Here is a 24,444-nt window from a genome sequence, read left to right as displayed (position 1 = left end):
CTGGGTTCCTACAGCCCACAGCCTCCTTACACAACCCATCATGGGCACTGAATGAGGCAGGAGTGGAAACGATTATATACTTAAAAAGTTATACACCTCTAACCCGATATAATGCTGTCCTCGAGCGCCAAAAAATCTTACCACGTAATAGGTGAAATCGTGTTATATCGAACTTGCTTTGATTCGCCGGAGTGTGCAGCCCCACCCCCTCCAGAGCACTGCTTTACCACGTTATATCTGAATTCGTGTTATAACGGGTCACGTTATATCGGGGTACAGGTGTATTATAATTCATACACACGGGAATGAATCAAGATTGCATAGACAACATGAATTCTGAATTGCTTTTGAGTATTTCGCTTTGCAACCTTAATGCTTTTAAAATAGCTCTGTGTGTGTGTGATTTCGTGATTTCCTAGGTTTTTAAAACAATTAATTGAAAAAAAATCTCCTCTTGTGCCATCATATTGACACCCACATTAGACGGGGATGAAGCACTTTGCCAGTGGGTTTCCAGAGATATTTGTTGATTTCAGAGGAACAGTGATATTCAGGAATCTTGGGTTTCATTCCAGTCTCTAGAGGGGAGTGTGCTTTAATTGGTGGACATAGACTCTTGTTCCTATACCCCTCTCCCCTCAAAGCTTGACCTCTTCTGCCCCATCCCCTCCAACGTGTCAGTGTCCAAGTCCCATCTCTTCCCCATCCCTGGTGCCTCGTCCCAGTGCCATTCTCCTCAGATAGCCAGCCTGAGTTAGCACAACTCATTAATTGCTAGCATGACCACTCTGCAGTGTTGACACAGGCTAGCTCTACCTGATTGCTGCTAGTCCTCCAATATCTTCCCACAATTCCACCACGTCCCCAGATGGGACAGAGAAAGTCTGCTACAATTCACTGGGAAGTAATTCATAAAATAGCTCAGCTTACCGTACTGCAAAGAACCATGTGATGTGCCTAGGGTTGCCAACTGTGACTGAAGCTATTCCAGGAGACTCCCTCTCTCTCCCCCCGCAACATGACAATGTCATTTTCTTAAAATATCCTATTAAAATCTCCTGGACTGCTTTCAATAGTCACTGGGAGATCAGTGCCAATTCTGGGAGACTCCAGATCAGTCCTGGAGGGTTGGGAACCCTAGATGTGCCCCTGAAGTCTTAAGTGCCACATATGAGTGAGTGCTGTGCCACTGTGTACAGGTGAGTCTCATCTTATGCGAGGATTCCGTTCTGCGGTTAGCGCGTTAAGCGAAAACCGCATATAGTCAAAATGACATTGAGTTGAATGGCAGGCGGAATCGCCCGCTCTACAGGTACAGTATTAAAATTGTCATTTTTCTCTTTTGGTTGTTTTGGTTTTGCCGACCACGTAAAGCTGAAATCGCACATGTTAAATGTGCGTAAGATGCGACAGACCTGTATGCAGCAGCTTGAATGTTATTTCAAAGTGTAGCTGCTCTCACCAGCGCAAGGCTAACTTGAGAGGCGTAGCTCAAGTGTAGAAAACTTAACTGCAGTGAAAATATACCCAAATACACCCACAATCCCCTGTCCCAGCATCAGCTGTTGATGCAACTATGGGATATACACCTCTATCTCGATATAACGCTGTCCTTGGGAGCCAAAAAAATCTTACTGCGCTATAGGTGAAACCGCGTTATAGTGAACTTGCTCTGATTTGCCGGACTGCGCAGCCCCGTCCAACCCGGAGCACTGCTTTACCGTGTTATATCCAAATTCATGTTATATCGGGTCCCATTATATTAGGGTAGAGGTGTGTTGTATACCTGCTCAGCTTTTCCTGATACTGATGTACATTCATGCAGATTAGTAGGTACAGACTGGCCACAGGATTCACACATGCTGTGTTGAGAAAAAAATGCAGATATATGGACATATCTACATTGTATGTGTCAAAGTCCAATTACAGTTAGCATGTTCCTGTCTGTAGTCAGGACTTTAATCTAAAGTAATAAACTAAAATAAACTATGTCAGATTTATTGTATTTCAAAAATAAGGAGGAAGTTGGATTTTTAAGAATCAGATTTAGACCAATCTTCTTCCCTGGAATTCTGGAACTTGATACTACATAGGTCAGAGTAGGTGCTATTGCCCACAGATACCCATTTATTTATTTATTTATGCACACTAGCTAGGAGAGAGAGATTGGGCTCAATGCAACTTACACAGTATCGCTGCAGCTGAAGTATGTCCCTCTTCATAGTGAGGAAAGAGGATAATTTGAGGAATAAAGAGTGTGTTGTAAAGCCAGACGAAGATAATCATGCCCATGCAGCACCACCCCTGCGGGTCAACCACAAAATGAATTTGTAGTCCCATTGTACATTATCTGAAGGCAGCTTGCCACGCAGGAAAAACAATGATCCTAAAAAAAAAAACAAAAAAAAAAAACCACAAGCCCCGGCCCAGTAAGTTGAAGTAGTAACATGAAAGCTTCATTGCTGGTTATTAGAAAGTTAATAAACACTGGTAAACTGTTCCCTATACTTCCAGTAGCATAACTGTTATTTGGTTCATGTGCACAGATTTGGAAACCAGGTGCAAGTTTCTCAGTGTTTCGAAGACTCATGCACAGAGTTCATGCACTACCATGGGATATACACTTATGGTTTCTTTTTCACTGTAAACATCTCATTGTCTATTGCTTAACTTTTACCATGAAGATGAGTGAAGAGACAAAGGATATAAAACCTGAAGAGGACTTCAAATGCAAGTGAAAATAGGTGCATTTACAAAGATAATCAGCCAACCAACGAGTTTAGGAAAACTCAGCAGAGACAGCATGGGGTTGGTTAACGTAAAAAAGAATTTTGGTTTTCTCTCTCTCTCTCTCTCTTTTAAAACTAAGCCAACTAGACGCACATGGAGCTACCAAAAACAGCACACAAGGTTCTCTTTACCTACTTATGTCTCATTCCATCCTACTGTGCCACCCAAATTTTAAAAGATTATTTATATTCAATCTATTTGAAAATTAAATCCTCACATACTTCTGTAGCAATCTGCTGTTGAAGCTCCTCACTGATCATGTAGCCTCTTTTTTAAATGCTGAAAGTAGAAGGAATTGCACTTTCATAAACATTTTTCCTGCTAAAAAGGGTCACAGCAGCATGCCAAAAGTTATTTATATGGCAAATAGGTCAGACACAATGTCATCTCCTAGCCCCTTTGCTCACCCCTAATTCCCATCATATTAACGATTTACAACACAATCACAACCCTTGTGAAATCATCCCACAGGCCACGTGCCAGAACACTGATTGCAGGTTGTTGTTTTTTGTTGTTTTTTTTTTGGAGGTGAAGGAGCTATTGTGAGGAGGACAAGAATTCCTTCCCTTCCTCTCACTTCCTCCCTTCCTCTACTGCAAAGCTCCAGAAATCGAAGGGCTTGTCTACACTACCAGTCAGATTGATGGGCAGAAATCAATCTAGCAGGGGTCAATTTATCGAGTCTAGTATAGACGAATAAATCGACCACCAATCACTCTAGTGTCGACTCTGACTCCACCTCAATGAGAAGTGCAAGGGTCTCCCATCAACACACTGCAGTGAAGACACCGCGGTATGTATATCTAAGTATGCAGCTGAAGTTGCATAACTAAGATCGATCCTCTCCTCCCCCCCCCCCCGCCACACCGTAGTGTAGACTAGACCTAAAAGAGAGAGAGTCCCTCATCCTAGAACTCACTCCCCATGTCAGTTGGGAAAAAAACCAATGTTCTGATTTACATAATGCCCTGAAAGCCATCCTTCTATGCAAGCTTCTCTTTTTGGCAGATAGCAGGGTGAAGAGATGAGGTTATATTGTAGTTTATGGGGAGATGGGAGATAAGAGTTTGAATGACATTTCTAAGCCAGTTATATTATACATATCAGAACTGTAGAAATCCAAAGTGGATTGGATGATCTCTTTTTCCATCTCATTACTACAGCAGGAATGTTTATCTAACACTTGTTTTTGAGTGTTTTTCTGTAATCTAATTTTAACGTCCCAAGTGATGGGGCTTCAAGCACTCCAGAGCCAATTCATTTCACTGTCATGATGTTTTTCACAGATTTCCTCAATTTCTATCCCCCCTCAGTGTTCAGCAAGATATTTCAGCATTTTTACCTTTTATGTCTCTCAGACAAGCTATACATATTTAAAATGTTAATCTTTCATAAACTTATGTTCATTCTTTTTTCTTTTCCTTGAATACGATCCAGTACTGAAAACAAAATTTTATATGTGGTTGCATCAGATCTCTATATTCACTGAGAGGAGGCCATTGCATAAACAGCTTAATATTGCAACAGACTTCATTGCTGTCACATTACACTACACTCATGACCAATTTGCTGTCCATTATCATTAGTTCTTCAACTTTACTGTTTCCTAGGTTTTCCAACTCCAAGCAAGTGTGTTTCAGATTACCCTCCATATCTATTGATTTGCATTTTTTCCATCTTCAGTCACTGCGGAGAAACTAACAGAATTCTTTGCTTCAGGGGTCACGGTTGAGGATGTTAGGGACCTTGTCAAAGGCTTTGTAGAAATCTAAGTACACCGTGTTCACTGGATCCCCCTTGTCCACATGTTTGTTGACCCCTTCAAAGAACTCTAATAGATTAGTAAGATGTGATTTCCCTTTACAGAAATCATATTGACTTTTGCCCAATAATTTATGTTCTTCTATGTGTCTGACAATGTTATTCTTTACTATTGTTTCAACTAATTTGCCCAGTGCTGACATTAGACTTACTGGTCTGTAATTGCCAGGATCACCTCTAGAGTCCTTTTTAAATATTGGCGTTACATTAAATATCTTCCAGAAGCTGATTTAAAGGACAGGTTACAAACCATAGTTAACAGTTCCGCAACTTCACATTTGAGTTCTTTCAAAACTCTTGGGTGAATGCCATCTGGTCCCCGTGACTTGTTACTGTTAAGTTTATTAATTAATTCCAAAACCTCCTCTAATGACACTTCAATCTGTGACAATTCCTCAGATCTGTCACCTACAAAGCACAGCTCAGCTTTGGGAATCTCCCTAAGATCCTCAGCCGTGACCCCTGAAGCAAAGAATTCTGTTAGTTTCTCCGCAATGACTTTATGGTCTTTAAGCGCTCCTTTCGTATCTCGATCGTCCAGGGGTCCCACTGATTGTTTAGCAGGATTCCTGTTTCTAACTCACTCACTCATGCCCGTCATGAGTGAGTGAGTGAGAAACAGGAAGCCTGCTAAACATGCACTTAAAAAACATTTTGTTATTACAGTACCTTTTGAGTTTTTGGCTAGCTGTTTTTCAAACTCATTTTTGGCTTTTCTTTTATTATTACATTTTTTACACTTAATTTGGAAGTGTTTATGCGCCTCTCTATTTACCTCACTAGGATCTGACTTCCACTTTTTAAAAGATGCTTTTCTATCAAACGCATTATTTGCAATTTTATTTTAAATAAAGCAATCAAGAGTGTCTGGCAATGTTTCCGTTTCAGACAGCCATGTTTCTTAGTGCCCATGATTCCAATAAACTCTAAATGTTTAGTAATTTGACGGTAATCTTGTTTTTTGGGGAAAAAAACCATTTTACTTCCCCCTACTCGCACGCTTCCCCCCCACCCAGCGGGCCGCCCTCTCGCACGCTTTCCCCCCTACCGGCCGCCCAATCTCACGCTTTCCCGCCCCCAGCCGGCCCCTCACTCGCACGCCCCGCCCACCAGCGCCGCTTTGCCTCTGCCCCCGAACTCCTCCTGACACCCCCACCCGCGCAGAATCCCCCGGGGATCCCTACAGCGCCCCCTCCTCGCCCGAGGCAGAACTGACCGGTACGAGGGGGCTGATCCGCCCCACCGGGAAGCACTCCGACCGCTCTCGCGCTCGCCTAATTGCCGGCCACCTCCGCCGGCTTCCACCACCTTCCGCTTCCGCAGGGTTCTACGCATGCGCGCACGGATGGTGGTTGGCGGAGTAGGGATACGCTGAGCGCAGCGGCCAACCACATTGAGGGCGAGAGTGTAGCGTGCTGGCTGCTGGGTGCGTTCCACTCCGCGCCGCGCGCGCTCCCTTCGGCCGCCCGCTGCTGTTCTCAGCTGAAACAGACCCGGGCGTGGCGGCTGGAGAGGGCACGGGAGTGCCGTGATATTTGGGACAATATCGGAGTCAGATTTTCCACTCCCAGCGTTGCCAACGCCGAGCATTCCAAAGGCCTTTAGCCTCAGGCCTCCCCAAAATAATGAGACTGGCTTAAAAAAAATAACAAGATTAAGACAAATGTTAAAGTTGGGTTTCTTTTTTATTTGCTTTCAGTGTTTTGAGCCATTTGGGTACATTGAGGTGGCAGTTTCAATCTTTTCTCTGCAATTGTGAGGACTATAAACTAACCAAGTTGAAATGAAAGCTGAGGTTTTCATGTAATCACTTGACTTCAGGAGCTGGGGCTTTTGGAATGTGAACCCTTTAAAATCATGAGGAGCAGGAACAGCCCTACTTCAGGCTTGCGGTACATGCACTCCCACATGAAAACTATGCACGCAGAAATGTTCTCTTTCTCTCTTGAATAGCTCTGCTTGTATTCATAGCATTCTTCTTGTGGGAGGAGTGGAGAAATACGTTTATTCATGGACAACAGGGAATAATTTTTTTAATTGTCCTGTGGGACTCTGACAGACACTTTACAGATATGATTGATAAATAAGATCTGCTACTTAAGGTGGAACAAAAAAGTTTTAACCAACATTTGGATTAACATAGATATATCAGTTCACACTGATGATTCTATATTTATCTTCTGTCTGGCTTCCATATTAAGTTTGCTCAGGTTACAGGTCTAAAGATTAATATTCCAACTACCAGCATTCTTAATGTGGGAAATAAGCTTATTGTTGTTATTGTTTATGTAATACAATAAGCATATATTCATGTTGCAAACAAGTAGCGAGACATGGTTCTTTCCCCAAAAACATACAGTTTAAGACCCTGAGCTTACAGTTGACTCTTAGCGCAGACCCTAGTTGAAGACAGCAGGACTCTGGTCTGGGCTGGCACAAGGGTCCACAGGGCAATCAGTGGAGGAACAGGATCTAACTCGTTCAAATGCAGCATGCAAGATAAGTGCTGTGTGTTGTATTGGCATCTTACATCAGCAGCAGTAATAATGATTCTGTGATTCCAATAGTTGACAATTTCCTTTATGATGCATAAGAAGGACTAGAACATTACTTGCTCTTCAACAGTTATCTTGATTCTGGAGTGCAAACAGGCACAGAAATATGTTTTTCTTAGTAAGACAAGCAAATATGACTTAAACACACACACAACATATGAGTAAGACATTTTTATATTGTCACTTTTCTGATCACTTTAGAATGGGCTTTACTCACAAAAAATGGGGCAAAGAGGGAAGTAGAAAAACCTGAAGAGACCTCTTTTGTCCAGATCTTGCTGAAATGCTATTTCCCTAATACTGGTTTAAATCTTAAATTGATCCTCCCCCACATTAACCATCAGTAGTACCTTGAAATGTGTATACATTCCCAAATGAAAAATATAAGCTAATTCTGTATCTCTCCCTTTGCCTCCACAAAGTCACACACTGTGATTTTACAGTGAGATGGTACCATCATGCATAAACTCAGTGCCTCAATCTATATCTCTGGCCAGCATATTGGGTACGATGAATTGAACAAAGGATTCGCTTATGAGACTGCGGGAGGAAAATTTTATTTTTAAAAGATAATTCTGTCCAGGGATGGATTAATGATGGCTAATTGCCACAGGCAGCTCATAATGGACAGCAGTTTCAGCATTCCCATCTGGGAATCATGCCTTGAACACCCATAGTTGATGCACATGCATGATCTTTTGGCTATCTAGAGTCATCGCCATCTGTTTGAGTGGCAGGATTCCCAATCTAAATTGGTCTTATTCTTGCCCTAAAGCACAGATTCCACATAAAAATGGATGAATGGGCAGCCTGAAGAATAATATAATGACCATCTCTTTTACAGGAAGCTCTTCTTTAACAACACTAAACATTGAGGACACATACCTCTTTAAACTTGATCATAGTTGTTGACATGTATGTGCCAAAAAGAGAATATCTGAGAAGTAAAGATGAATTCGAATTCAGAAGGATTTCAAGCTTTCATCAAGACTTTATTGCAGGATAAGGTGATCACTCATTCTAATTTGCTCAAGATTGCCAGTCATATTGTTCAGGATATTTTCTAATGTACCACGTCAATGTTGCTCTGATGTAAGCATGTATGGTCTTAGCTGGGATTAGGGGTTGTATGGTGACTGAATGCAGCCTATTTCAATGACAGTGGAAACATTAACAAGCAGCCTATACATTTCAGTAAGACCAGGCAATACTGAAAAGGAGCTGATTTAGGGTACAACATGGGGGTGAACAGAGGATGGGCACACGTGTGAAAGAGATTACAAAGCTGGCTATGAAAAATAGCCCCATGGCAAAAGGCCAATATGTAAGTCACTTCCATGTACAACAGACATGGCGGAGAGTTCATGACAGCTGCATAACGATCCAAGGACAGAAAAGGAGAAAGAGGATTTGAGGAATAAAAATGCAAGACAAATGGAGACATTCTCTCTGCCAGGGAAAAAAAGGCTGGCTGAAGTTAGTGAAAATGCATGCGAGATAATGGCAAAAAGATTTTCCCTTTTCCTGAGCAAACATTGGAGTATTGTTCTAGTCTTAAAATGATGATGTAAAATGCCCCCTTCATACTCAATAGTTTTGCTTTCTCTTCCATCAGCTCTGCTAATTTTATTTACTAAAATAAGTTTTTACTATGATTTGCCCGTTGTAGCCCTGCAGAACAAACACAGCTCTCTGGGAGAGTGAGCTGTAGTTTATTCTGGCTTGCTCATCAGCAGAACTATAACTAAGTTCTAGCTGCAGAATCTTTGGCTGGTGATGCATGAACCAGAAAGAACCCAGCCTAATTTTCCACTTCCGAATTGAATGTTCAGGGATCAGAGTTAGAAACACCCCCTTTATCCCACTCCTGATGTTTTTACTTGAAAACCAAACAGATATACTGTGTATGTCATTGAGAAACAATAAATAGATATGGGACCCCCTTTTTACGTAGTCTCTAAAGTAGAGCTGTACTTTAAAGTAATATTGGCTTTGTTGCACATATCTTTCCCTGCCTGTTTGGAACCGTGCAGCAGACCACCATGGATTAGTTCATCAGTGATGTATTTTGCAATGATTATGGAAAAAAGTGCACAGCAGAAACAGCTAATTTCTGTGGTTTCAGAATATTGCACAGTAGTGCAGAACCCTTCTTGGAGTTCCCTAATGTCTGTGTTGTGGTGTTGCTGTTGTTATTTATAAATTACCACAGGATCCACCATCTGTCATCATAAAAATTTTATTGGCACTCTGTAAATATTAAATCAGCATGCTAAAATCATGCCATGTGCAGTGGCAGCTGATGCTCTCTTATGGAGGTCACATGCAAGAGAAAGGCTTGCATTATGACTCCCATGATTCTTACTGCCTACAAGCACTCTGCTTCATTAGGATAGATTCCAATATTAAATCTAGGCCCAGTCATACCCCAATGATCCCTGCGCAGAATGGACTCTGTGCACAGAAATCACGCTCTTCGCATGGATAGGGAAATCTGCTGCATATAAGCATCATCCTCCTGTTCCTGAATCCTGCTAAATTCTGAGTGAAATTCTGTTATTTCTCCTTTTTGCAGAACCATAGTATTAACCCAAGGGTAGGCAACCTATGGCACGTGTGCCGAAGGCGGCATGCAACCTGATTTTCAGTGGCACTCACACTGCCTGGGTCCTGGTCACCAGTCTGGGCGGCTCTGCATTTTAATTTAATTTTAAATGATGCTTCTTAAACACTTTAAAAACTTTATTTACTTTACATACAACAATAGTTTAATTATATATTACAGACTTATAGAAAGAGACCTTCTAAAAACGTTAAAATGTATTACTGGCACAAGAAACCTTAAATTAGAGTGAATAAATGAAGAGCTGGCACATCACTTCTGAAAGGTTGCTGACCCCTGCACTAACCCCTTTCCTGGTTGCTTTGCAAATCTCGTTAACATATATAATAGACACTCTAATATTCGACGAAGTAGGTATTCACCCACGAAAGCTCATGCTCCAATACGTCTGTTAGTCTATAAGGTACCACAGAACTCTTTGCTGCTAATATTAGACTGGTAGCAAAATTCCTCATGACACAAAGTGCCATGTTCTTGATTCACATTCTTGATGCACCAAGGAGGCTTCCATTTGTGACATCAGATGCTAGAAATGGGATGCTAGAAAAGGGGCTTGACATTTTCATGGGCTCCATGTTGGTCACCTGTTGATCACCATGGCATGTGATATCATGTCACACATTGAGATGTGGATGATGATTTTATTTTAACAATGGAGATGTTGAAGGTGAAGAAAAGAAAGGAGCCTATAGAATTCTCCTTCTCTCTGACCCAGGAGCTAGGGGTTAAGGAGAAGACGAGAGGAAATACCCCTGGATTGGAATGTACAGAAATTTGGCTGCCTCCTGGAGAAAATATGAAAGCCTGCTGCCCTGTGGAGTCTGGAGAGGGAGGGCTATGCCAGGCCAATGGAAAGCCTGGAGTCTGTGGGGTTAATTTCCAGCAGGGTTCAAGGCAATTCAGGGAGGTACACCTCTACCTCGATATAACGCTGTCCTTGGGAGCCAAAAAATCTTACCTTATAGGTGAAACCGTGTTATATTGAACTTGCTTTGATCCACCGGAGTGCACAGTCCCCCCGGAGCACTGCTTTACCGCATTATATCCAAATTCGTGTTACATCGTGTGGTGTTATAGCAAGGTAGTGGTGTATTGCTAGTTGGGCTCTAATTAAGTACAGATGAGCCTATTAAACCCAAACACTTTCACCTAGGAGAATGGGGTGAGTTTGAACAGTGTGCTAGTTCACAGTTTGTCTTTACCTGTTACATTTTGTCATTAGCTTGGATTGTAAGATCTTTGCAGCAGGTTTCTCTATATGTATGTATAGCACCTCGCACAGATGGTGCCCTGAGCTGTTATTGCAAGGAATGCTGCTGGAGACTTTTGTTAAACTGAAGTCAATTTTGGTCCAGCCAGAACACATACAGTAACCACCACCCTGGAGAAAATTATCTTGTGTTCAACTATGACCGTCTGCTATCCTTTCTCTTTCATTATGCTGCCTTCCATCCTGCAGCTGCCTCTCTTCCTCCGGGCAGCCAGGTTGGAAAGGTGTCGGTGTTAGCTGATGTGACAGTGGTTCTGCATCAGTAGATGGTTTGTTATCATGACAATGTGTTGTTAAAAGAACCTGAATAAGAGTAAACACAAAGCCAGCACAAAATACTGCATGCAACATCAGATTTCATTAGCTTTGTAGTAGGCGAGGCAGAATTTAGGTATCAATATAATTTTGTGAGAAAAGAGGATTATAGGCTAGTGTTTGACATGACTGTTATTAATGCATTTGATTATTAAATTCTCAATTAAGAAAATAGTCTCTATATAAGATAGTGTTTTCCTAAAGGCAATTAAAATAACCAGAACCTCCACTCATTAATTTATTTTTAGGTATGTTGTCCACAGTTCAAATGGTCACAAATTAAAATAGAATGGAGAACTTTTAAAATATTTCCAAATTTCAAATATGATTCAATGAAAGTTGCTAAGGGCTCTTTATGACCATGTACACTTGTCCTCTTTCATAGAGCAAAGTCCTGTTAGCATCTGGGCATAACTTGCTCCTAATATAGAATTTTTAAAGACTCTGAAATCTGATCCAATTAACACATTCTTGATATTGCAGAATATAGTGCTAATTACATGCAACTGACCTCTGCTGGGTTAATTAAACATTCACCCAAAAAAACTATAGCACTAATCTAATTAGCAGTTACTACAGCTGTCATTATCTCTTTGCACCTACTTTTAAGTGGTGCAAATTCACACCAAGGACCCAATCCTGAAAACCCTCCACATGCCGAACACTCTTTGACTTCAATGGTACTTCTGGACACAGACAACTTGCAAGATTGGATTGTAGGCACTTCACTCTATGGCCCAACAAGTATAGTGCACATCCTCAGTATTGCCAACCCAAAGGTTACATTAAAATATCATGAGTCAGGCATCACAAAATCATGAGTTAGAGAGAAAAAAATTGGCATTCTTTTTATATGCCTTCTCGTTTTTGAGCCTTTAAGGTGCACTGGAGTCACATATTGATTTTTCTTCAGCCAGGAGGGCTAGACACTTTTTTAAAAAATGAAAGCTGAGATTCTCATATATCCACAAGACTCCAGGAGCTGGGGCTTTAGGAGAAAATACCAATTACTGTCAGATTCACAATAACATTATGAGAGTTAGCAACACTGACAACGGCTTGATGACACACTCTGTTTTCTCAGAATTTTGCCTTACAGTGGGGGATAAAGTTGGGAACACTGATGTTTTGTTTATTTTGAGGAAATAACTTTTTCCCCTTAACTTGGGTTAAAATGAACACTAATGAGAGTTGCACAGCTACAATGTTGCAAGGTGAGTTAAAGGAGTGCAGAAGTGTTCCCTGATTACCAAAAAAATGGGAGTTTACTCTTTGCTTAGGTCTCCCACATGTATACAGTGTGTGGAGTAATGAAAAACAGGGATGGGGATAGAAGGCATAGTCAGGCACTCAGAGAGAACGTGGACAACCATAAAATACAGCTACCTGGGAAGCAGAGGGGAGTCCTCTGAGGAGACAAAGCCTATATACCCAGTACTATTTGATGTTATGGAAAAAGCATTTCTTCCTTTTGTTATAACCTGTGCCTACTAAACCTCACAAGTGAAGCACTGGAGAAAACACTTGTGGTGAGAGGCTTAATGGCAGATTGCTGGCTCACTCTCCCAACTTACTCCTTGACAAAGTTGCTTACCATTATATAACTCAGATGTAAAGTGTAAAATAAAATGTTATTAGGAACAATCCTTTTTTACAGAGATCATGAACCTTTATCAGTCTATATATTGTTAGTTAGAACTATAACATATAATCAGTCCATTTATGGTTGGCCTGACACCATTTATACATTAGAGTCACTGGTGCAAAAGGAGAGGGAGGACCTAAGATTTGCATCTGGTAGACACTCTTTTTTTAATTATGATCTAGGTAAGCTGCCTCTTTAAAAACGGATTCATATATATAGGAGGATAATGGCACACTAATTATAAGGCTGAATGTATTATGCACAAACTATTGCTACAATTCAGATCCAGGATCAGCAACTGAGAGGTCATTCAAACACAATTTTTAGTAAATATGTATTCAGAAGAGCTGTAGTCCAAGGATATATTTTTTTTAAAGATAAGATTTACAATGGCACTGCAGTATGTGTGCAAATGAACTCACTAGTACAGAGTGGTAATTGGCTGAATTACTTCTGATTTCCAACTCCCATCATCCAAAAGTGAGCTGTTGGCAAGGCAGCAGCAGGGGGTCTGATCAGAAGGTCTAGGAATAATACAGGAACAGACTGCCTGGTGCTCCCAAGGGAGTCAGGAAGGGTTGGAAATTGGATGAAGACTAGGGTTCTGGAAAGCAGCTAGAGGAACGGCTGGCTGCCTGGCGAGCCAGGGCTGCAAGAAGCAGCAGGAAGGAGAAAAGAAGCCAGAAGTTGGGCTAAGAGCCATGGGTGCTGAGTGAACCAGGACTAGAATCAGGTCTGGTAGACATGGGATAGTTTTACTAGTTATACAGGCATAGTATATTGCTATAGTCCCCGGGACAGACAGTCCCTTTGTGGTGTAAGAGTGGCTTTTTGGTTTTGCTTGAACCCCTTCACAAGCAACATAAATGAAAATGAAAAAAGTCATTCATATCAGAGTAACTGTGTCCATAGAGGGTTATACCTGTGTAACTATCAGTTTAAATTAACACCTTAGGTTATACCAAAAAATCCTCTCCCGTATAGACAAGGCTTCAATCTTGTGGTTCCTGCCCTGGTGCCTATCCCAAGACAGCTACCACCTCATTATTTGTTTGCTTCTTTAATGATTAACTATTTCACTGATTTTCAGCAAGACAAGAATACACAGCTGGAGTGCAAAACCTTTCACCAAGAGTAGGAGAAAGTTACCAAACACAATTAGTCAATATCCATATCACATGTAAAGATTATTGGGTCCTATGGCAATGTCCTTTTATTGAACATAATACTCAGAAGATATAGTCAAAGTATTTTCAAATTACTGGAGTTCATTATGTATGTTGCAGATGATTTTCCCCAGAGCTATCAAGTCATGTAGGCCAAGGTATCAATTCTCCCATCCTGGTGGAATAACAGCTTTCCATCACTGAAGGATAATTGGCTATCCACAAAGCCCAAACTAGCCACCTCTCTTGTTGGTCGGTTAGCTCTAGATATGTAAGGAACATTCCCAGCAGTAACAGCAAAGATGGCTAACACAGAGACACATAGGGAATCAAAGTGATTCAGGCATATGCCTCCTACTTACAAGGTTTTTATTAAGGGCCTGATTTTGGCTCATAACAGTTTTACACTGGTGTCATTCCACTGACTTCAATAGTTTTACTTCTGATTGATATCAGTGTGAGATCAGAATCAGACCCTAAATGCTTTACAGAATGAGCCACAGTTATTGTATTCAAGTTATTTTACAAAAATGTTGGTTATAAATTTCAGGTTCATTTACTTTGCAAAAATAGCATAATAATTAATCCCAACGTACATAAATATTGTATTTTGTTCCTGCAAATTCATAACATTTTGCAAGTCACCTTTTATTGAGTGTGGTATCCCTTCCACTTATTCAAATAGCAAGTGAACGTATTCAAATAATCATATTGCAGGGAAAGATCCTGTAAATTACCCCCATAGAGATGACAATAGAGTACACACAGCAACATTCCATTCCTCCTTGTCACATTAGCATCTATTTTGCACAGTACGGTAACTCAATTTTAAGAAACATCTTTGATCATTTAAAGTTTATTCTGGTAGCCTTATTCATCTGAATCATACCTTACTCTGTTGACTGTCCCATTTCAAGGTACTACTGAACATGAATGAGGGCAGCAAAAACCAGTCTCTAAATGAGTATTTAATCTATCTCACTCCTGCCCAGTTATTGAGCTCAGGGCCGTCTCTAGCCATTTTGCTGCCCCAAGCACGGCGGCACGCTGCGGGGGGGCACTCTGCCGTTCACCAGTCTCGCAACTCCGGTGGACCTCCCACAGGCGTCCACTGGAGCTGCGGGACCAGCGGACCCTCCACAGGGACGCCTGTGGGAGGTCTATCGGAGCCGCGGGACCAGTGGACCCTCCGCAGGCACGCCTGCGGGAGGTCCACCGGAGCCGCTTGCCGTCCTCCCAGCAACCGGCAGAGCGCCCCCCGCGGTATGCCGCTCCAAGCATGCACTTGGCACGCTGTGGCCTGGAGCCGGCCCTGACTGAGCTGTCTTCAGCATCACCAGAAACTCCTCCAATGCAAACATGTCGGCAGCTAGGCAACTGCTTCATACTTTCTAATATTTTAAAATACTCCATTGTTAGTAGTATTTGTTAAACAAACATTCTTTCTTCTCATGTAATAGTAATACTATATAGGACCTGATTCTCCTCTTACACTGGTGTAAATCAGGATTGACTCTTTAGAAGTCAATGGAATCACATGTCTCCTTCAACCCTGTTTATGCTACGGATATTTCTCAAAGATTTCCCACCATTGCTAATGGTGGCTCACCTCCATCAGTGTTAGCAATACTGGGAATATCTGTTATAGATGAGGTCACCAATTGCTGCGAACATTTTAAATAAAGATGCTCAGAAAATGCCAGTTCTTTAAGGGAAACTTTTGTTCATCAAAAAAACAATTTTGACCAAAATGAAAATTTTGAGCAATATTTTTTATTTAGGTTGAAAAGTCCTTCAATGAAAAAAAGAAAAACACAACAATGGAAATAATTAGGCTAGCTCTAACTTTAAGTTGCATTGTTGCTTAGACTTAGGCTTTGTCTTCAGTGCAAAAAAAAAATGTGATTTTACATTGAGATAGCTAACTCAAGATCACCATCTCAGTGTAAAATGCTAGTGGAGACATGGCAGTGTAGTTTTATCTCAGTGCAGCTAGTCAAGGTTAACCCCATGTGAGGGTTGACCTTGACTAGCTACATCACAGTAATAACTATCTGTGCTGTTACTCCACTATTACATTGAGTTAGCTATCTCAATGTAAAAAACACACCTCTTTTTGCAAAGAAAAGTCTGACCCTGAGCAGGTCTAATCAACATGGTGTTTAAAACAGTGGTGACAGCTTTTGGCTCATATATGCTCGGGATCTCAACTTCGCTAACACCAGTGGAACTGATCCAGCGTAGCAAGAAGGAAACATTTTGAAGAGATTAGACTTCCACATCATGCTTCCCCCTCCCTCTCTTTCACACAGAGAAACATCTTCTACATTTCAGGTAACATTATACATGATATAAAGAGATAATCTACATCTTCACAGGGTTGATGAAGGTGTTTGACTAAAATCATAGTTTTTTGTCCTTGCAGATGCTAATGATTATGGAGTTTAAAGGTGCTTTTGAGCAGGTTAATTGTGCTCATATACATTTGAATGCAAGTCTGAATGTAGGGATCCTATATCAGAATGTTTAATCTTCTGAATCTCACACTTGCAATCCTCCACAATCATGACCACCTTAACAACGGCAACAGACTTGGTGCAGTTCAGTTCCAAGCGTTTCATGGTGAACTTGGTAGGCAAGCAGTGGGAACAAAAGGTGTAAAGACGATCTTCTGGGCCAGGGACGTGAAAGGAACTACACTTCCCAAAGCACAAGTTGTTCTCCACCACCACCTTTTCACAGTTCTCATGCACAATACTCTGAAATGGCAAACAGGTTGCAGTTACTACCTAGCATTGGCATTGTAAACACTCGTTGGCCCTGATCCTCCTTTCTTTGCACATTGAAAACTCCCATGGACTTTGCTGGAAGATGTAGACACAAAAATAATGGAAGATTGGGCTTATACAACTAATATATAAGTTTCTTCTCTTACTGTTAGTTACTGTAGAATTCACGCCATTTACAAATTATTTTAAGTAGCAAAAGAACTAAAGTTGTTAGCTAGATATTGCCCACTTACTTGGACAGGGTTACTATAATATATAACTTGACATTTATGTGTATCATATTTGGTTCAAAGGGCCTTTATGTTTGAAAAATGACTACCAAATTTAAGTTGTGTCTGTAATATTAAGGCCTGGTCTATGCTGGAAGTTATAACTTCTTTGACTAGGACCAGTTGGTTGACTGTAACCAACATAGTTATAAGCCCTAGTGTGGAAGCAATTATACGAGTATAAAGATGCCTTATACCAGGATAGCTATTCCACATCCCAGACTTGAATCAACTAACCTGATATAACCACTTTTATACTGGCATAACTTTGTCCACACTAGGGAGAGGTTAATGTTTTAATAATACCAGTATAGTTAAAGTGATACAATCTTCTAGTATAGAAAGACTTTACTCCTCATTTTTAGTAGAACAGGTCAAGAATTTGAGTTCAGCCATAAAACCACAAACAAACCCCTGAATAACTCACTGAGACTGATTGTATAAATAAACTTACTGTTCTTTCTGCTGTACAGGCTAAACCAGGAAATATGGTTTGTGTTTGATTACAGATAAAAAATAACCCCTCCTGCTCATTGTATATTGATTACATTGGTTCCCAGACCTGTATTCAACAATGTGACTTGTTGAACTAAAGCAAAAGATTTTTTCAGTACTATTGGATGTCTATGAAGTGGTCTTGCTGCTAGCAAGTGGAATTGACCTGTATTTCCTTTGTCAGGGATTACAGATGACACAAGAGAGTGAAGCTTGTGAAGGCAGAATGATGGGAGCAAATACTGCTAATGAGTCTCTTGCCTGAGACCTGTTTTTACCTGGGAAAAAGGCAGCGTCCTGCAGGTCTCCTGGTACATCTCATTGGTCTTGATTGGCAGAACAACCTCCTCAGAAGCTGAATTTTTTTTAAACATGAAATGGTCCCAGAATTTTTTAGCATCTTTCCTGTAGGGGGGCTCAGCTTCCTTCTTGTTGACTGAGTCTGAAGGTAGGAAGTGCCTCATGCTTTCAGAATGAGAGGTCTCTTTTGGTGCAGTCCAGCTTCCCAGATCTCGGTGCACATCAAACTCTACATATGGAAGGATAAATCTGGATGATTTTTTTTCTCCTTGCTTCCTGCTCTCTGTTGCCAGCTTTGGGGTTGCTACAAATAAACTTGGTTCTTCTAGGATTTCTTCATTGTCTATGGGATCTTGCACCAGCAACTTGCCAGGGCCCTCTCTTTCAAGCAAATCTTTATCTTGGTAGAAAAGGTGCTGAATTCTCCTCTTGTTCCTTTGCAGCTCTCCGCCTTGTCCTGTTCCTCCAAGACCTGAGATCACAAGCAGAGGAAGCAGCAGCAGAAACATACTAATCTTACTTGTGTGAACTTTTAATTTCAAAGTCCTGCAGTTTCAAGTGAGCGAAGGAAGCAGCGTGTAGTCTGCTAGCTTTATAAAGGAACTAAAGTCATTCTGTGGATGCTGTGCGAGGTGGGGGTAGGAGCACAAAGGGGAGGACCCAGGGTAACCAGTGAAACTCATTTACTGTAGATTATAATTATGATAAGAGAATTTCTGTTAATTCAACCCATCTTTTACTCCTGGATGTGTGTATTAGAAGTTCCTATCTAAAACCTGGTTCCTCAGGGGGGTGATTAGTTGGAAAAAAATGTTTGGATAAGTTGTTTAGCTGTAGTCTGGAAATGTGGAAAAGTTCCTGAATGTTTATTAGCTCATTCAACATGTCCTTTATATTTTTTCATATAATCCCACATACCATCACAGCAGAATCAAAAAGGGATGTCCTATTGTGATGAAACATCAGAGAAAGCAAGGGTGATAAAACAATTTCAAAACATGAAGATAGATTTGTAGACTTACATAGAGATACCGGCACACATTTTCAAAAGAGATCCCTAATTTAGATGCTTCATGTTTTCAGCTCTATCAATTAATTTTGGGTGCCTTGGATATTAAAGTGCCCTATCTAGGACTTAATTTTCTGACTTGAATTAGATTTCAGCTTCTCAGAATCTATGGAAAATCAGGCCCCACATATCTGAAGCTGGGCAATCAAAAATGGAGGCACCTGAATTTAGTGCACACTTCTGGAGATTTGGCCCTCTGAGACTTTTTGAAGCTCAAATAGTGAATCACTGGCATGGATAAGAACAGCACCTTGTTAATTTTCCACCATATCACCCTGTCTCTCCTGTGTAAGGGAGAAATAATATGTTTGAACATGAATAAAATGGACATACTTTTAATAAAACTGTATTAACAATTAATTCATTAAATAGCAATATGATACAATATATCTGTTCATACACATTCACACATCCACATTCAGAATAGCTGTTCAAAGATGTGACATGCAATTCCCATACAGCCTAGTCCTTCAGCACATAGTCCAAAATCTGGCAAAATTCCCATTGGCAATTAAGCCATATGAATCTGGATAATTTTTGATTAACAAAGCAGAAAGTATGGTACCACCAACTCCCAAGAATGCTGTTCTGGGCTTATGTCATATATGCCTTTTAACTGTTCCATCTCAAAACTGACTTGCCTCTAACAATTTATACATTAGATTGGATTATAAACAATATTCAGATAGCCCCAGTTTAAGAAACCACTGCTGCTGCTAGCTACATGGTGCTACATAAATAATAAATTGTGCTAACAGCATTCTTAATCAAGATGTTTCTAATCTATAGGTATGTTGGAAATATCTGTCAAGGACAATTTTTTTCTCACTTTTGAAGCTTGCATGAAAGAGTTGCCAAAAGACAAGAGAGAGATTAAAACCATGCAGGTTTTAGTTTAAATTGTGCACCTATAGATCCCAGGTTAGACCAATATAACAGAAAATCTTCCTCAAACTATAACACCTATTATTTTTGAAGATGAATACCAATATTTGCCATTTTAGTACCAGTATTTAGTGTCTACACATCCTTAATTCCACTTGAATATCAATAAGCTGTTAGACTGACTTAAATCAAGGTGCTGCCAATCTGAAGATTAGTGTTAAAGACTTAGTTGATCTATGATAAATGAATGTCATTATTTGTCTTTCACCTCAGAGAGCTTAGTTTATTGCCCTCTAATTGGACTAAACCTATTGCCTGCAAAGTTCTTGTGAGACACTGACTTGCAACATTTATTGTTGCTATGCCTGGGCATTACAACATCACTAGTGCAAAGCTATTTGAGATTTAGACCTTGTCTTCACCATAAGGTTAACCTGAATTATAATTCAAGTGTTGCTCTAAACTTGTGTCCCATCACACACAAAAACTTGTAACTCAGGCATGGTGGTGATTCCAACTTGAGTTGGCCAGCCCATCAGGGTATATAGGCTTCAGCTTAAACCACAAACCACCATAAGATATGCCTCCAGAAGTCTTAGTGCCACACACTAATGGTGATGAGACAGTGTGGCCATGGCAGCTCACATGCTAAATCACAATGCAGCTACTCTTACTTGAGCTGGACTAACTCTAGATGGGTAACTCAAGTGTAGAAAACTTAAGTTAACTGTTCAGTAAAGACATACCCTCAACATAAGGTCTTAAATCTAATTTCCTATTTTTAGTGTCTAATAACTTTAACTGATATAATGTACTAAAATTTCTCCTATCTAGTGCAAGTTGAATAATAACCATTATAAATTATTTAACACATTTTCTGACATTAAAAAAGTCAATTATATTTTAAGATTATTAATTTAGCTACAGGACTGGACTGATAATAGACAGATTTATTTGTATCTTGGCCAACACACCTGGTATTGAAACAGGAGACAAAAAGGAGTTTTCACCAGCAAAGCCATTTTTCACTTGCTTTGTTTAAGCTGGAATAGCCCTAAAACAGATTTAAAATTTCAAATTTTGGCCATGATCTTGAAAACACAATTCTATACAAATGCATAGTCCCATTGCCTAAAGACACTCACATGCAAATTTGCAGGAGAGTGAGAGAGAGAGAGTGCTTGCATATGTGTGTGTCCTGATCCGGCTCCCCTGAAGTCAACAGAAAGACTGTCAGCAAAGAAGGTACACATGAGCAAAAACAAAGTATTGCATACACGCTGTGCATTATGTCATTTTTATTACAATTATTTATAGTTCAGTAGCACCTAGAGGTTAGTGGCAGAGCTGGGGAAAACACCCAGGTTACCTGAGTTCCAGGCCAGTGCCCTAGCCACTGGATCATGCTGCCTCTCTGTAAGTATAATACAGGGATCTATACTCAGCCCTTATTTCCTCCGGATCCTCCCTGCACAAGGTCAGATAACTTTCCCCAGCAAACTCGGAATAGAATCTTTGGTAATAATACAAAATATTTACAAATCCATTTCTTGAGACAAAAAATAACTATCTGCAATGGATATTGGACTAGGGAGACTGTCATTATAACCCAGAAAAGCAACTGTCACATTCCTACAAAATGCAGTGTAGCAATATATATACACAATTATATTTTTTCTGCTTCAGTATTTGGGTAGTATTTTTGCTCCATTTTGGATGTTAAATTTTGTGGGCTAAATACCGAGCTCAGATTCAAACAGACTTTCCCCCCATAGGAGCATTTTTTTTGAGTGCACCGCTTTCACTTGAACTAGTCACCATTAATGCTTTCTAATCTTTTAAAGCACAGAGATCTACAGGTGACAAGCACTTTGAAAATGCAAAGCATCATTATTCATTTGCTTCAGATTGTTCAGTCATCATGGACATAAACTGAGTAATTAGTTACAATGCCAATTGATGCCTAAAAATAATTCGTAGGCAATGGTGGAATTATTTTCCTTTGTTGAGCTAAATAGAGTCATTATAGTATAAATTATGAACAACCCTTTAAACTTCTATCCAGAGAAAACTTTTAAAGAACCCATTTAAAGACCTCAGAACTAATTAATTACTACTTTACAGTACCTTCCCCAGTTATTATACATTCCAAATAAAACCCTCTTTTTATTTAGTTTATTGAGTTTTTAAAAGGCAGAAAGAGTCATATACACACCTTTCATAGCACAGTTACAATAACTAACCCAATAGGCCTGTGAGTGATATAACAAGACAAAAAAGATGATGGCTTTTACATCTTTACAATTTATATACATCACCTATTTCCATTGCAGTGAGGTTCTTAAAATTTTGTGCTAATTTGTAATGCAGAATTTCATCCACATCTTTATAATGTTTTTTTCTCTATAGGCTCATCCCAACAGGAATAAAACCAGCATTCCAAGCTGACACCAAAATTTAGATCCTAAGTTTGAAAAGGTTGCCCTTCATGTACAATAAAATTGCAGTGTTAAATGTGTTGGTCCTTTAGCCTTACCATATAGTAAAAAAACCCAATAACATGGGCAAATCTACACAGAAATATTCGTTTCAGAATGAAATAAGAAGCCCAAGGACAGAACACAATTTTTAAGTAGAGAATCCTAAAAAATAAAAGAGGAAAGAAGGGGGCAGGGATGACAAAAATAATTAGGAAAGAAGTCTGAAGATGTTTGGAATAAATATTTTTATGAAATAAAACCTATGAAGTCAATTTTCTCATTAAACATTTCTGATGTAAAGAATGAAAATAGTAAAAAGTAGCATCACCCTGGTATTGCAGCTATTTGAGTCCTACTATCACTTTAAGAGGCTATGCAGCATGCAAATGTACATGACTAGGGCGGGAAGCCTTCACCACAGGAACCCTAATCCTAGTTCCAAGTGCCCCACCATTAGGAAACCTAACCATAGGGCAGGAAGCCCTACCTATAGGAACCCTAACCCAAGCTCCAAGTGCCCTATCCTTAGGAACCCTAACCCAAGGGCGGGAAGCCCTACCCTTAGAAACCCTAACCCTAGCTCCAAGTGCCCTACTCATCGGAACTCTAACCCTAGCTCCAAGTGCCCTACTCTTAGGAACCCTAACCCTAGGGCAGGAAGCCCTACCCATAGGAACGCTAACCCTAGCTCCAAGTGCCCTACCCTTAGGAACCCTAACCCTAGGGTGGGAGGAGGCCCTATCCATAGGAACTCTATCCCTAGCTCCAAGAGCCCTACCCATAGGAACCCTAACCCTAGCTCCAAGTACCCTACCCATAGGAACCCCAACCCTAGGGCAGGATGACATACCCATAGGAACCCTAACCCTAGCTCCAAATGCCTGACCCGTAGGAACCCTTAATCCAGGATGGGAAGCCCTACCCATAGGAGCCCTAACCCTAGCTCTAAGACCCCAAACCATAGGAACCCTAACCCTAGCTCCAAGTGCCCTACCCGTAGAAACCCTAACCCTAGGGTGGGAAGCACTACCCATAGGAACCCTAACCCTAGCTCCAAGTGCCCTACCCTTAGGAAACCTACCCCTAGGGCGGGAAGCCCTACCCATAGGAACCCTAACCCTACCTCAAAGTGCCCCACCCCTAGCAACCCTAATTCTAGGTTGGGAAGCTCTACTCATAGGAACTCTAACTTTAGCTCCAAGTGCAATAACCATAGGAACCATAAACCTGGCTCCAAGTTCCCTGCCCTAAGGAACCCTAACCATAGGGCAGGAAACCCTACCCATAGGAAACCTAATCCTAGGCGGGAAGCCCTATCCATAGGAACCCTATCCTTAGCTTCAAGTGCCCTACCCATAGGAACCCTAACCCAAGCTCGAAGTGCCCAACCGTTAGGATCTCTAACCCTAGGGCTGGAAGCCCTATCCATAGGGATCCTAACTCTAACTCCAAGTGCTCTACCCATAGGAACCGTAATCCTAGCTCCAAGTTCCCTACCCTTAGGAACCCTAAGCATAGGGTGGGAAACACCACCCATAGGAACCCTAACTCTAATTCAAAGTGCCCTACTCATAGGAACCCTAACCCTAGTTTCAAATGCCCAACCCATAGGAACCCAAACCCAAGCTCCAAGTGCCCAATCGTTAGGATCCCTAACCCTAGGGCAGGAGGCCTACCCATAGGAACCCTAACCAGGGCCGCCCAGAGGATTCAGGAGGCCTGGGGCAAAGCAATTTCAGGGGCCCCTTCCATAAAAAAACTGCAATACTATACAATACTATACTAGTATACTATACAATTCTCGTGGGGGCCCCTGCGGGACTTGGTGCAAATTGCCCCACTTTGCTCCACATCCACGGGCGGCCCTGGGAAAAATAAACCTTCTGCATTTCAGCACAAACCCAGTTTTGAGAAAATTTCTTTACAAGGTATCACTGGTTCTCATCATCAGCTAGTGCTAAAAGGCACTAAA

At 40.8% G+C, this 24,444-nt stretch overlaps 2 protein-coding genes across 4 annotated transcripts in view; both read right to left on the bottom strand.

The window, feature by feature from the left end:
• Positions 1-5,952, bottom strand: part of ZDHHC21 (zDHHC palmitoyltransferase 21) — a 69,372-nt gene extending 63,420 nt beyond the window's left edge. The window contains exons 1-3 of one of the 3 annotated variants that reach the window (XM_032776120.2): positions 5,828-5,930; positions 3,012-3,069; positions 2,187-2,304 (exon numbers count right to left, since the gene is read on the bottom strand). In XM_032776120.2, the coding sequence (XP_032632011.1) occupies positions 2,187-2,304; positions 3,012-3,050 (157 nt within the window). In that variant the 5' untranslated portion in view covers positions 3,051-3,069; positions 5,828-5,930. Of the gene's footprint in view, positions 1-2,186; positions 2,387-3,011; positions 3,070-5,827 lie in introns of all 3 variants that reach the window. The other 2 variants (XM_032776138.2, XM_032776147.2) reach the window with 2 other exon arrangements.
• Positions 5,953-16,650: 10,698 nt separating this feature from the next.
• CER1 (cerberus 1, DAN family BMP antagonist) lies at positions 16,651-18,547 on the bottom strand. The gene is made up of 2 exons (XM_032776108.1): positions 18,017-18,547; positions 16,651-16,944 (listed from the first exon to the last, which is right to left on the bottom strand). The coding sequence occupies exons 1-2, from the start codon at positions 18,545-18,547 to the stop codon at positions 16,651-16,653; spliced, it is 825 nt and encodes a 274-aa protein (XP_032631999.1).
• Positions 18,548-24,444: the final 5,897 nt, after the last annotated feature.

Source organism: Chelonoidis abingdonii, chromosome 6 (assembly GCF_003597395.2).
Source record: "Chelonoidis abingdonii isolate Lonesome George chromosome 6, CheloAbing_2.0, whole genome shotgun sequence".
NCBI classification, from domain to species: domain Eukaryota; kingdom Metazoa; phylum Chordata; order Testudines; family Testudinidae; genus Chelonoidis; species Chelonoidis abingdonii.
Note: the sequence above shows the minus strand (reverse complement) of the source record. Positions and strands in the feature narration are given on the sequence as shown.